A 14,860-nucleotide genomic window follows, 5' to 3' on the forward strand; every position below is an offset into this window, starting at 1 on the left:
TTTATTTAGCAGTTTACACCAAGCTCTAGATCAGGGATGTCAAACTCGATTTCATTGAGGGCCATATCAGGGTTGTGTTGGATCTCAGGGAGGCTGAGTGGGTGTGGCCAGGGTGGGCGTGGCCATCTCAGCATCCTGCAGCCCACGTGCTGCCCTTGCAAGCTCTGCTTTTGCTGGCAGAGGGCTGCAGGAGGCTGTCACAGCCAAAAACGGAGCTCAGAAGGGCTGCGCGCAGCCCTTGAGTTTGAGTTTCGCCCTGCTCTAGATGACCTACAGTTATAAAAGCAGAAGAACACATGTAAGGCTACCCCTCTATTGCTGTTACCTAATGAAGGTCTTCCATTTGCGGGACAATGATAATTCACAGTTTTCATTACATTCTTAAAAGACAGGACAATGGGAACCAGCCTGACTTTTGAGAACAAGCTAATCTAAAATGAGGAGGCAGCTGTGGAGGATAACTTTGCATTTGTTGCTATTAAATTTATATTCAATGCCGTTTTCGACCCACTTCTCACAAAAATCTATCAAGATCATTTTGAATTTTGTTTCTGACTTCTTAGTCTCTGAATTGCTTTCTCCAGTTTTCCGATAAGTTTTCTCCTGTACCAAAGAGCCATATGGCACCTTACATTATACCTCTCCCAACTTAATGAAAAGCCATTGATGGGCATTCTGGGTAAAGTTTCAGGCTAGTTGTGGATTAAATATATAGAAATCTCACCCAATCAAACTTGAATAACTTGCTAATCGGAGTGCCATGCACACATTGTCAGATGTTTTACAGCATTTCCACACTGTATGCAAGACATTACCTGCTCCAGAAATGAAATAAAATTAATCCGACAAGATATGCTGCATTGTTGTCGAAGAACCTAGGCACCAGTGGTATAATGGCAGATTTGTGTTATAATCTTCCCAGTTAAAGTACCGCCTAATAAAAACACTATCTAGTTACCTAACCAGTTGTGGTTTTGTGACTAATCCTGGAAGTATTGGAGAAGAAACTGTTCTGACCCAGGCTTCCTTAACAAGCTAGAAGCAAAGCCTTGGTCCTGGCAAAACCCCTTTTATTTACACGACTGTGAATTCCTTTCATTCACAGTCCACAAGGCTTAGCAAACAGAATTTCAGAGGGTTGTTTATCAAATACGAACCTTATCTCGTTTGGCGAGCTGCCAAATAACTAACTCATTTTCATTTCAGATGACATCCATTCTGCAATTGCTTGGCTCAGGCCTTTGCTAGGTGGAATTGTATTTAATTCCTAAAGTCTGCTGCTATCATTGCTTTAAGAAGCTTCTGCTTCTCAACATTGCTTTGCTTGTGTAAAGACAGGAATATTATATGGCCGTGGTGGCAAATCTATGGCACATGTGCCGGACGTGGCATGCAGACGCATCTCTCCGGGCACGTGAGCCATTGCCCGTTGCTCTTCCGGGTTCTGGTGCACCGGCCCTGTGTGCATGTGCAGGCCAAGAAGATGATATTCTGGTTTCTGGTGCATGCATGCGTACTGGCCAGCAGGTCTTCATGCGTGCATGCATGCTAGAAACTGGAAGACCAGGTGGCTGGTGCACATGTATGTACCGGAAACTGGAAGATTATCTTCCTGGCGCGCTCATGCGCATCAGGCGATTGCTGCTCTTCCGGGTTTCTGCACGCATGCACGCGCCCCCATTTCAGCACTCAGTGCTGAAAAGGTTTGTCAACACTGTTATATAGCATGACTGTATCAGATCATGGGGGTCTGGAGACTGACCCAGGTTCTTTGGCCATCAATTGTAAGCAGAGAGATTGGTGGTCTTTACAGCAGCAAATGACTAAAGAACACACTTTAACTTCCAGCCCTGTGGGAATGTTTGTAAAAATTATTTATCGATCAGATCTTTGTAAATGCTATTTATTGATTGAATTTCTACATTGCCCGTTTCACCTAAGTGACTCTGGGTGGTTTGTAAATAGCCTGAAAAATCCAGTGCTTAGATGGAGGCTGGAGATCCATAGATTTATTCTTTTCTGATTTTGCATCAGCCGTGCTGTGCAAAGTACCGGTATGCGTTTTCAGATGTAAGGCAGTGTTGTTTTTGCTAATTGTAAACCAGATTTGCTAAATTACCTTGTATTACGAGAGTTTGGAAGGTTTCGCTGAGGGTTTATGAAGAATCTTTCCCTAGGGATTTTTTTTGATGCACAGATCTGGAAGCTTAGTTAATGAAATGAAAATATTTAGAGCATGTGAATCATTTCACAAGGCAGGAAGGAGGAGAGTAAATAGAAGATTTTGGTTGTAATTCCAGGGCATAGGTTCATGGGGCATATTAATTTGAATAAGCAAAGGCCTATGGAGTTAGCATTGTTTTTTTTGGTGTTCAATTAAAAAATTGGGATTGGAATGCTAACTTGCATTTTCCATTCCCAGGTATTTTCAGGCACCCTTTTTATTATTATTAAGGAAGGATGCTGTGCTGCTGGGAAGGTTGATGTGATAGATATGTATATGATTTCAGTTAAAAAAATGGTTTAGAATATGATTTGAATGAATACAGCTGCAAACCTGTGTATAATTCAATATATATTATTAAATGCATTAGGACTGAATTTTGAGGACATGTACATAGGACTGGATTGTAATATTGATAAAGGGGCCTTGTTCACATGCTATATTGCAGTTTAATGCAATAGATGAGTTCATCTGATTTGATTTGGTGTTATTTAAAAAGCACATCACCATAGTTTATTTAGAATCTTGGTTTAATGCTACATGTAAACCAGATCTCATGCAGTTGCCCCACCGAAGCCTTCATATATCTCCTCTGCTTATGGAGAGGGAAAGCCCAGCTCTTGGCCTCCTCAAGCTTGGTCCTAATAAATGAGGTGACATGAAAACTGTGCCAGCATGGAAGAATACATGAATACTGAATATATTTAATTCTGGGAGGTATAAATAACCCACCCATATATTCCTTGCAATGTACTGATGGCTGCTTTTGCATAAAGAGTGCAGTGTCTTTGTTATTAATCAAACTACCAGAAACGATAATAGAATTTGCACTTGGATTTTTAAAGTGGCAGAAGGGGAAGCCATAGTCCTAAATAGATAATGGAATGTCTAAACAGATAGCAAATTATGTTTTTTCCCCAGATGAAGATTCTGATTCATATTTTCCACAGGACTACTTTGACAAAGAAGGTAAGTATTTGAACATTGAAATGGGTTCTATTCTAGTGCTAAAGACAATGGTGGGATTCAAATAATTTAACAACTGGTTCTCTGCCCTAATGGCCGGCTGGGTGGGCATGGTCATGGTGGGTATAGCCAGGGGGTGTGACAGGCAGCATTCAGCCTCCTGCAACCCTCTGGGAGCAAAAATGGGGCACGAGGGGGCCACATCAACCCCCCCACGCCCCATTTTGGGCCTAGTAGGCCTCCCTGCACTTACCTGGGAGCAAAAACGGGGTGTAAGTATAATCTTTATTGTCATTGTACTTAAATACAACGAAATTGGTTTTGTGTGTGGGGACTCCTGGAAGGAGCAGGGCAGGAAGGAGCGGGGCCAGCCAGAAATTTAACAACTGGTCCGCCCAAACCGGCTGAATCCCACCACTGGCTAAAGGTTGCACGAAAGAGAAAGTTACATGATGTTTTGAATGAATCTAACTCCAGTTGAAAAACCCATTATATACCCAGAATACAACAAGCCTTCATGTTTTCAAATACTGGTGCCTTTGTTCTCCTACAAACGCATCTGACTTTATCCCTTTGCAATAACAGGAGAAACTTCAGTGCCCCGTTCCAAGAGCGAGAATGATACCATCAACACAGACAAGATAATGAAGAGATCAGCCACCTTGCCATTGCCCACTCGCTCTTCATCTCTTAAAGAGAGGTAATCCCAGATAAGAACAGTTGAAGGAATAGCTCAGGGTGATGCAACAAGTCAGCAAACAAACAAACAAGCCGGGTGGTTAAGGTGCTGCCTTAGAAACTAGGAGACAGTGATTTCTAGTCCTGGTTTGGACATGAAAGCCAGCTGGGTGACTTTCAGCCAGTCACTCCCTTCTCAGCTCAATCCACTTCACAGGGCTATTGTGGGGAAAATAGGAGAGAAGAGTACTGGGTATATTCACTACCTTGAGTTATTTATAAAGTAATAAGAGCAGAATTCAAAAATAAAATGAAAAATAATAAACTAAATTGAAAACTAGGTTTTCTGTATCATTCACAAAGTAATCTTTAGTAAGCACATACATTTTAGATAGAATTTGTGTCCAAGTAAGCGTATTTTGGGTTCATCTTGTGTTCAGTTTGCGATGGCACTGAGATTTCTTACAATTCTATATATTACCATCCTATCTCATCCCCAACCAATTACGAATGTAACCAGAGGTGGGTTGCTGCTGGTTTGGCCCAGTTCAACCGAACTGGTAGTGGAATTCAGGCTGGGTCACAGAACTGGCGGCTACCCAGGCCTGCCACGCCCCTGAACTGGTTCCCTTGCTGCCGCTTGGCTGCCGCCATTTTGGATTTTAATGACTGCACGTGTGCAGTTCACTATAAATTGTTCTGCACATGCACGCACAACAATTTACATTGAACAGTGCACACACACACACACACACACGCTGCACACAGGTTGCAAACCAGCAGTAATACCAGAAGCAACCCACTCCTGGATGTAGCCAAGAACAATCTTTGATCGTTCCATTGTGCAAAAAGTGTCATCCTTCTCTTGACCCAAGACTTCTAATGTAGGAAATCTAAGGTGCCTTGGGGATGACCCTAGGAATGATGGAATGAAGGACAGCAATCTGCTTGGCTCCATTTTAAATAATTGGTGTCTCAAATGTCATTTAGCTAAAAAATAAGGAATTGGCTCAACTGAGATTCTAAACTTTGCCAGTTACTTTGGTGTGTGTGTGTGTGTGTTTCTGGGGAATAGCAGGAATATTTATTTGAACAGGGACTCATTTGCTTTTTATAATAAAAAAGAAGAATAAGCCTATAGTATGGGCCAGCTGTGTGCAGCAGCTGCCAAGAAAGCCAATACAATTCTAGGCTGCATCAACAAAGAGATAGAATCAGGATCATGTGACGTGTTAATACCACTTTATAATGCCTTAGTGTTTATTATAGTGTTTGAGTGTTTATTATACTTGTATGCCGCCCTATTCCCGAGGGACTCAGGGCGGCTAACAAACAAGTGGGGAAGGGGGAAATACAAAAAACAAACAGGACAAAAAACAAGATACACAAAACAGATTAAAAGCAACACAACAGTCACAGCAATTCAAGTGGGGCTGGGAACTCATCAGCCCCAGGCCCGCCGGAACAGTAAGGCCACACTTGGAATACTGCATCCAGTTTTGGTCACCAGGATGTAAAAAGATATGGAGACTTTAGAAAGAGTGCAGAGAAGAGCAAGAAAGATGTTTAGGGAGGCTAAAAAACGGTTGCAGGAACTGGGTACCTATGTCTAGTTTAATGAAAAGAAGAACTGGGGTGACATGATAGCAGTATTCTGATATCTCAGGGGCTGCCACAAAGAAGAGAGAGTCAAACTATTCTCCAAAGCACCTGAGGGTAAGACAAGAAGCAATGGATGAAAACGAATCGAGCAGAGAAGCAACTTAAAACTAAGGAGAAATTTCCTGACAGAACAATTAATCCATGGAACAACTTGCCTCCAGAAGTCGTGAATGCTCCAACACTAGAAGGTTTTAAGAAGAGATTTGATAACCATTTGTCTGAAGTGGTATAGGGTTTTCTGCCTAATCGGGATTGGACTAGAAGACCTCCAAGGTCCCTTCCAAGTCTGTTATTCTATGTGCAAATAATAGATCTATTAAGCCTTACAATGTTTCTTAGCAGAAGGCATGCATATGAAGCAGGGTTTGTCAGAGAATGGAAATGAGAATAGAAAAGAAATTACAAATTAAAGACATTGATAAAAATTTGGTTTGTGGATTTGTAGTATTTGGAATAAACAGAATGATGGTTTGGAGAATTAGTGAAAAAAAAGCATTCTGCAAACAAATTAAATTGGATGAAGCTTTCTCTCTTTTTCTTTTCAGCTTCTAAAGAAAATGTTGATTGCTGTGACCTGAACTGGTGCACTTTATTTTTCTTTTCTTTTTTCTTTTCCTTTAAAGGAATGATTGGGAGCCTCCAGACAAAAAAATAGACTCGAGGAAGCACTGGGCTGACCCTAGAAGCATTTATGATTATCGTCCAGGGATGTCCTCAGTTCTGGACAATGAAACATTGGTAATGGTGATTTTATTTTTATTTTACGTGCCTATTTTCCATTGGGCTCTGTGGATTTGGTCCCTGCCTGAAATAGTATATCCTGAAAGCCTGCAGAGAAACTGGCCAAGAAGTCAAGAGGCCTAGTTTGAGGAATTGTGTGAGGTTCTCCCCTTGGGAGTGAAAGGTTTTTGAATTCAGCTCAGAATTTGATAATTCCAATGAAACTCTGAACACGAGGCTACTGATAATCAGTTTTTATTTTCTGCAGAAAGTAAAAAGACTCCCACCTTAACAGAGCAGATAGAGAGAAAAACAGGTGTGCGCCTCACCGTGTAAACAAACCTTTTTTTCCAAACTTCTTATAGTCTTACACAGCTTGCACAGATCGTCATAACATTATTTCATGTTACGCAAACCTCATGAAATGTCTCAGTGCTTCGAAATAATAGACCTTAGAAGGAGAAAGAAATACATTTTCTGGTGTATGTCAGAGCTTTGTTAGGGAATGCTGAAAACACATTTCAAGTTACAAGCAAGGTTACTTGGCAGAATCCACTTTTGACTTTTCACAAGAAGTTACTTTGCTAGGCTAAGCTTGGCAATTCGCCTAGAGGTTTTATCTAGGCAGTTGGCACATTAGGTTAACAACGGAGCTTCTCTCAACAGCAACTTAACAAAAGCTAAATTAGGTCACTCTCTGTATGCTCTAATCCTTCAGGGGTCCTTTCAGGAGCAACCGGAGAAGCCATGTTCCTATGTGGAGAGTGCAGATAGAGGGGCAACTCTTGTTAGATCTTCATGGGACTGTTTGCCTTCCACTGCATTCTGAATGAGTAAGATAGCCCTGCTGCACTGCATCCCTTATTGAGTCACTGCTACTACTATTGAGTCACAACTACATCACAACTGGCAGGGGTAGGAAGGAAAAAGAGGGAGGGGTAGTTTGCACACTGGTAGGCAGGCAGGAGCCAGTCCTCAACCAGCCCTTCTCCTACTGGGGGGGAAAGACTAGTGCTCCTTATCCTACAGGTAATTTATCTGTAAATATCATTACCATTCAGATAATAATAATAATACTGCTGTTTCTCCATTTCCCTGTTAATAAGGGAAGACTTTCTCTCTTTTGTGCCAACTTTTTTTTTTGCTGCAGACCACAAATAAATCAACTATCCAGTTTTTCCTGAATGGATGGAAGGGAAAGGATGATTTTTTCTTTCTTTCTTTCTCCTCTGGCTACAGCATCCAAACTAAAGGGGGAATAAACCATTATTTTCTCTCTCACTGTTTAGCTTCATATAAAAGGGAGGGATATTTTCTCTCTATTTCTATTACTGTATTTTTCAGACTATAAGACACACCAAGATTTTGAAGAGGTAAATTAAAAAAAAAGTTTTTGCACTCTGCAGGTCTCCCAAACTCTCTCCATGCCTCATGGGGGCTTGGGGGGGGGGGAGACAACAAAAATGAGCAAAAAAAGGCCCATTTTTTGCAAAAACAGGCCCATTTTTCGCAAAAATAGGCCCATTTATTGCAAAAACAGGTCCATTTTTTTGCAAAAAACAGGGCATGCATAGGCTTTGGGAAGGTTTAGAGTCCTCTTGGGGGCTGGGGGGGGGCAAAAATGAGCCAAAAACGGCCCGTTGTTTGCTTGTTTTTGCCCTCCCCAGCCTCCAGGAGCACTTTGCATGCCTCCCAAACCCTCTGCACGTCCATTTTTGTGAAGGGGGAGGGGTTTTGGGAGGCCAAAAATGCTGTATTCAGTGTTTAAGATGCACCCAGATTTTCACCCTCTTTTGGGGGGAGAAAAAGTACGTGTTATACTCTGAAAAATAGTGTAGTATGCCAAATATGAACCTCTTGAAAAGATCAGGACATGTTTTATTCCCTAAAGCTCTCTGCACATACAGCAAGCTGTTAGAGAGTCAACTCAGGTTGTTAGATGGGCTGTTCATAAGCCAATTCAAAGTCTGTGAAGACTGGTAGGTCAATAAATAAACTATATTTTTAAGCCTTGTATGATGTTTCTGCATGCCACAGCTTCTTAATGTGAGCTACTATTAAATAACAAGATCATTTAGAAGTTTGTGTAATCAATAAACAAATCTCAGATTCAAATTCTATGAAAAAGCTCTACCAGAAAGTTGGTGGTTTTAAAAAAGTTCTATGAAGAAAAGCTCGGCTCTATTTTAAAACACGAATAACAAATCTGATTTACATTATTCCCCCTGCAATGTGGCCACTAGACTAGTTTCCTTAGTTGACTCCAATTTGGTGACCCAAGGGGGATTTTAAAAAATGGAATGGTTTGGAAGAGTTAAATGAGATGCAGTCATTGACTGTATATCTATATCACTCTGATGCAATGACAGAGTTGTCAAGAACAAATTTTGCCCTTTCTGTTTTTATTGGGTAACCTTAATAATTTGTGGGAATGCTGTGGACATAACACTGATTTCAGTTAAGCATTTGGCAAAATTCTCTGTTGAATCTGAATCAACTTAAATGTTAAATGTGATCTAGGTAGCATGACAAATTTTGAATCCAAATTTCCTTAAAAAATGTTTCTAATTAAGGAGGAGGTTGTCACATGTGGATACCCAAGCCTTTAAATCTTGGGTGACTATTTTCAACATGCATTTTACTTGGATAACAACATGGAGAGAATACTTAACAAATTTCCAGGTACAACAAATTTGAACACGGCTGCTACAAGACACAAACTACACTGAAAATAAATGATCAGTGAATTTATTTTGAATTGTTTCTTAGGAATTTAAATGTAACAGAATTTCATTTAACAAACAAATGTGAAGCATTTTTCTAAGGAAATATCCAGGAGTAGAATTTGGTATAACTAACTTGGTAGTAATTCTAGTGAAGAGCATATTGGAATTGGAATTGATACTCAGATTAATATGAGTGTGATATGGAAACAAAAGACATTTGCAAACCTGGGACTGTATTAGCACCACTCCACATATTCTGGGTTGATTGCACTGTATCTTATATACCAAGGATGTGTCTTAAGAAATGTTTGATGTATTCTTTATTTCTTGTACAGTGATTCTAAGAACTGCATGTCATTAATTTTATATTTTTCCTTAACATGGAATGCAGTAGCAGAATATGACTCCTCCTTAACTGTCATATTGTTCTTGGTATATCCAGTTCTTAGATAGACTATTCTTAATTGTTATTTGAATTCTTATCCCATAATCATGCATGAAATGTTGGCAATTTCTTAGAATAGAAGCTTTTCATTCTCTTTTTTAGGGAATTATCTGTTTCCCTTAGCAACTTCACCACTAACACATATGCTGTCTAAATGTACCCTCTTTAGTGTGGAGCAAGCTTTCCCAACTGTGGCAACTTGGACTCCAAGACCCAGAATTTCTTTGCCAGCTGTATGGTGTAGAGCAGAGGTGGGGAACTATGGCCTCTTTATGAGTTGTGAATTTCAACTCCCAGAATTCCTGAGCCAGCATGGTCATAAAAGTCATAAAAGGGCCATACTTCCCCCACCCCTGGTGTAGAGTTTTACCTTTTCATGTGCTAATTTTGAGACAGGCCTTCTTACTTACCTCATGTGCTGTTAAAGATGCCATACTCTATATAAATAAGGTAATATATTACAGTGGGAGTGGAGTAAAAGATGGATCATATTCAGAGAATGATATTATCCAGCAGCTGAGGAAATAGAAATCTGGACTGTTTCAGGTAAAGTGCTTTGGAGATTAGAGATGGACTGTTAGACTTTGTTCACGTGTTATATTAGTAGAAGGACAGGTCATGTTGATTCCTCCACCCTTATTACTGTTGACAATTCATAATCTTCCAGTCATTCCCCCATGTATTTTTGGTGAAGTTGTACAACTGGAATTCTGGAGGAAGTGATTATTTAACTTGAAATGTACATTAAAGTTAAATATGAAGGAAATGATTTTTTATTTGTTTAATGAAAAGAAGGACTAGGGATGAAATGATAGCACTGTTCCGATATCTCAGGGGTTGCCACAAAGAAGAGGGAGTCAAACTATTCTCCAAAGCACCTGAGGGCAGAAGAAGAAGCAATGGGTGGAAACTAATCAAGGAGAGAAGCAATTTAGAACTAAAGAGAAATTTCCTGACAGTTAGAACAATTAATCACTGGAACAACTTGCCTCCAGAAGTTGTGAATGCTCCAACAATGGAAGTTTTGAAGAAGAGATTGGACAACCATTTGTCTGAAATGATATAGGGCTTCCTGTCTGAGTAGAGGGTTGGACTTAAAAACCTCTAAGGTCCCTTCCAACTCTGTTATTCTGATATCTCTTATTTCTTCATTGCTTTTCCTGTTTTAGAAAAAAATAACAGAAATATAATAAGTGGATAGGTTATTCTTTGTTAGGAAATACCTTTCTTTAACGATAACAATGCACTCCCATTTTTTGTTTACTTAGAAATGAGTGTAAGTAAACCTATTCCCAGTGAAGTATGAATAAGATTGCAAATTGTTATTAAAATTATGGGTGTGACCTTCCAGTTTGATAACTAGGAAACTATTGAAAAAAATTACAGAATGTGGCACCTTTAACAGTCTTCCTATGCATTCTTTGCATAATATTGTCCTTCTCTTTCTTCCATTCTTATATTACCAACTCTTTAGCCTCGGGATATAAGCCCAGAAGAGATAGATTTAAAGAATGAACCTTGGTATAAATTCTTTTCGGAATTGGAGTTTGGGAAACCGGTAAGTTGATAGTCCCAAGCATTAATAAATAAGATTTTGTTATGTATCACTGTCTTTTCCATCTTCACTGTATGCATAATGGAACAAAAATTAACTCATCCTGGTTTAGTCAGCGATTGTGCTGTAAAAAAGAGTTATTATTTTATAAACTATAATGTGTGTTATTTATTTTTTGAGAAAATCATGCAGGCCAGATTTTGAAAATCAAACTGAAGGAATATCAACAAATTTGTAACTATAAGATACTATGGATGTTTTTCTATAGGTCTTCTAGAATTACGTTTCAAACTGTAATTTGATTCTACAACCATGAGGAGTAAATTCAGTCACCTTGTTTTTCCAACTTGTATGCTTTTCAAATTTTGTTTTTGCTAACAAGTAGGAAGGGAGAATATCAGAAAGTTTTCTCATTTTGAAGTTCTCATTTTTATCCTGGCATTGAATGAAATTGTTGGTTATAGAAGGCCTTATATGAGAGGACTGCATGGATTTTATTTGGGATCTATATTTCAAAGGAAAATGTACCAATTAAAGATTTCTTCCAAAAGGCAGTTCAATAGTTGAAAAAAACCATTTGGTGAAATTTAGTTGTTGACTTACTGCCTTTCCTTTCTGAAGCTGAAGGCAGTGCACACAGAACTGAGCTAAGACAGTGGTTGTCCTAGAACAGTAATGGCGAACCTATGGCACGCGTGCCGAAAGTGGCATGCAGAGCCATCACTCTGGGCACGCCAGCCGTCATTCGTTGCTCTTTCAGGTTCCTGTGTGCACATGCATGCAGGCCACCTGGCCTTTGCGTGCGCCGGAGCACCAGAAACCGGAAGAGCACATGCACGGGAGTGCTGGAAATCGGAACAGCAGTTCCCCAGTACACATGCACATGCCAGGAAGCTGAGCTTCCATTTTTAGCTGGTCTTCACATGTGCATGCGTGCCAGAAATTGGAACACCAGGTGACCGGCACACATGCTGGAAACTGGAAGCTCAGCTTCCCAGCACATGCATACATGTCGGGGAATTGCTGTTCCGGTTTCCAGCGCTCTTGCATGTGTGCTGGAGAGCTGCTCTTCCAGTTTCTGGTGCACTTACATGCGTTTGTGCACGCTCCCGTTTCTCAGTACCAAAAAGGTTCACCAACACTGTCCTAGAGTCATCCAATGCAATCTGGGCTTAATGCTTCCTTTAACTCATATCTTATTTAGTTTTATAAAGTGGCAAATTTTTGTCAAAAGAACAACACAAAAAAATGCATACAGTATTCTGTATCAGACTGGGAGGCTTAGTTCGTATTGATTCTTTGACCAAACGGAAGCATTTGATTCCTTTACTTGGTGTTTGGTTTTATTTGTGGAATTGGTATTGGACAATGCATGGATAAGATGTTCAAGTAAGACAAGGGTTTGTTTTTACCCTTCTTAATTGACACATATTTTTATGAACTGGTCTGAACAATAAAATGGAGGATGATCAGATATCTATTGAAGTTGAAGATAAGAAGGCTTATCTCCAGCGCCAGTGGTGGGATTCAACTGGTGTAACAACCGGTTTGCTGAGAGTGCATTTTGTGCACTCTCTAACCACTCTACTGCAACCCCAGTGAGTAAAACAGCTGAGGTGCGGCAATCCACTCTGCGGCGCCTATCAGTTGGGCTTCAAACAAAGGAAATATAGGACAGACTAATGCAGGGGTGAGTGGGCGGGGCCAACTGATCAGCGGAATTACCGGTTGGCATAAACAGGTCTGAACCGGCCGAATCCACCTCTGCCCAGGGCTCTCTTGATGATATTCCCTCAAAGAAGAGACTTTTAGCAAAAACTGTCACTGATATCACTGGAAAATTATGTCATATTGCTCACTATGATGAATGCAACGCAAAATGCTGGAAATGAACTGCTGAGCCAAATTGTAGCTAACAGCATTCCTCAAAACACCCCATTTCCCAGCTCCTTCATTGGCCATGGCACATGGCGGCAGTGTTGCTTTTTGACAAAGGCTAATAGTCAAATTGACGTCAAGAGCCACAAGTAGCTTTTTGAATGACTGAAAGCTGGAACTTAGCAAATTGCAGAGAACATTTTATACAGCAGAAAGATGGAAGTTGCAACTGAATATTGAAAAGCTGGCCAGTTTGACAGCAAGTACTAATCCAGTATTCATTAGAGTTGTGGGCAACAAGGAAACCAGTAGTTTTACTGCCCTCTCATCCAGGGGTGAAATCCAGCAGGTTCTGACAGGTTCTGGAGAACCAGTAGTGGAAATTTTGAGTAGTTCGGAGAACTGGCAAATGCCACCTCTGGCTGGCCCCAAAGTAGGTTGGGAATGGAGATTTTGCAGTATCTTTCCCCTGGAGTGAGGTGGGAATGGAGATTTTGCAGTATCTTTCCCCTGCCATGCCCACCAAGCCACACCACGCCCACCAAGCTATGCCCACAGAATCAGTAGTAAAAAAATTGAATTTCACCACTGCTCTCATCTATTCTTTTGTTCAAAGTCGGTACCATTGCAAAACCCAAACAGCTTCACTTGCTTTCCCAGATTTTACTTCTTCATAAGAATAATAGAATCTCACAATCACATAATTGGAGAGGACCCCTTGGTCCAATCTACTGCCCGTTGTAGCAATTGAAACTAGAGCATCCCAAGCAAAAAGTGGTATATATCCAGCCATTACTTCAACAAACCCAGGAAATGAAAGTTCAGGTAACTTGATCCCATTGATGGACTACTCTTGTAGAAGCATTTTCAACTTCTGCACTCTTAAGATTAAAAACTCTCGGCGGCTTTCGATACCATTGACCATGGTATCCTTCTGCGACGACTGCGGGAGGTGGGGGTGGGAGGCACTGTTTTGCAGTGGTTCTCCTCCTACCTCTCGGACAGGTCGCAGTCGGTGTTGGTTGGGGGACAGAGATCGACCATGAGGCCCCTAACATATGGGGTGCCGCAGGGGTCGGTCCTGTCCCCGTACTATTTAACATCTACATGAAACCGCTGGGTGAGATCATTCGGAGGCACGGGATAAGATACCATCAATATACGGACGATACGCAGCTGTATCTGTCCGCCCCGTGCCAACTCAATGAAGCGGTGGACGTGATGAACCAGGGTCTTGAGGCCGTCAGGGACTGGATGAGGGCTAACAAGCTTGTACTCAACCCAGAAAAGACCGAGTGGCTGTTGTGTTTCCCTCCCCAAAATTTGGTTAGTGTTCCATCGCTCAGGCTGGGGGGCCAAATTTTACACCCCTCAGACAGGGTTCGCAACTTGGGGGTCCTCCTGGACCCACAGCTGACCTTTGATTACCACCTGTCGGCTGTGACCAGGGGGGCATTTGCCCAGGTTTGCCTGGTGCGCCAGTTGCGACCCTACCTGAATCGGGAGGCTCTCACAACAGTCACTTGCGCCCTCGTGACCTCTAGGCTGGAATACTGCAACGTGCTCTACATGGGGCTGCCCTTGAAGAGCATCTGGCGGCTTCAGCTAGTCCAGAATGCGGCCGCGCGAGTGATTGTGGGTGCACCTCGATTCACCCACATAACACCTATCCTCCGCGAGCTGCACTGGCTACCTGTTGATCTCCGTGTGCGCTTCAAGGTGCTTCTTACTACCTACAAAGCCCTTCATGGTAGTGGATCTGCGTACTTGGGAGACCGCCTCCTGCCAATCACCTCCTCTCGACCCATAAGATCTCACAGATTAGGCCTCCTCCGAGTGCCATCTGCCAGCCAGTGCCGGCTGGCAACTACGCGGAGGAGAGCCTTTTCAGTAGCAGCTCCGACCCTCTGGAACGATCTCCCCGTGGAGATTCGTACCCTCACCACCCTTCAGACCTTCCGCACAGCCCTCAAGATCTGGCTATCCCGCCAGGCCTGGGGGTAAAG

The 14,860-nt window shown here is 41.6% G+C and overlaps 1 protein-coding gene across 18 annotated transcripts in view; it reads left to right on the top strand.

Annotated features, from left to right (window-relative positions):
* Window positions 1–14,860, top strand: part of SORBS1 (sorbin and SH3 domain containing 1) — a 129,110-nt gene that overhangs the window by 79,690 nt on the left and 34,560 nt on the right. For 17 of the 18 annotated variants that reach the window (XM_032231556.1, XM_032231561.1, XM_032231558.1 and 14 more), the window contains 4 exons: window positions 3,146–3,193; window positions 3,776–3,890; window positions 6,154–6,268; window positions 10,896–10,979. In XM_032231556.1, the coding sequence (XP_032087447.1) occupies window positions 3,146–3,193; window positions 3,776–3,890; window positions 6,154–6,268; window positions 10,896–10,979 (362 nt within the window). The remainder of the gene's footprint in view (window positions 1–3,145; window positions 3,194–3,775; window positions 3,891–6,153; window positions 6,269–10,895; window positions 10,980–14,860) is intronic. The other variant, XM_032231567.1, reaches the window with a different exon arrangement.

The sequence above is a fragment of the Thamnophis elegans genome, chromosome 15, assembly GCF_009769535.1.
Source record: "Thamnophis elegans isolate rThaEle1 chromosome 15, rThaEle1.pri, whole genome shotgun sequence".
In the NCBI taxonomy this organism is placed as follows: Eukaryota; Metazoa; Chordata; class Lepidosauria; order Squamata; family Colubridae; genus Thamnophis; species Thamnophis elegans.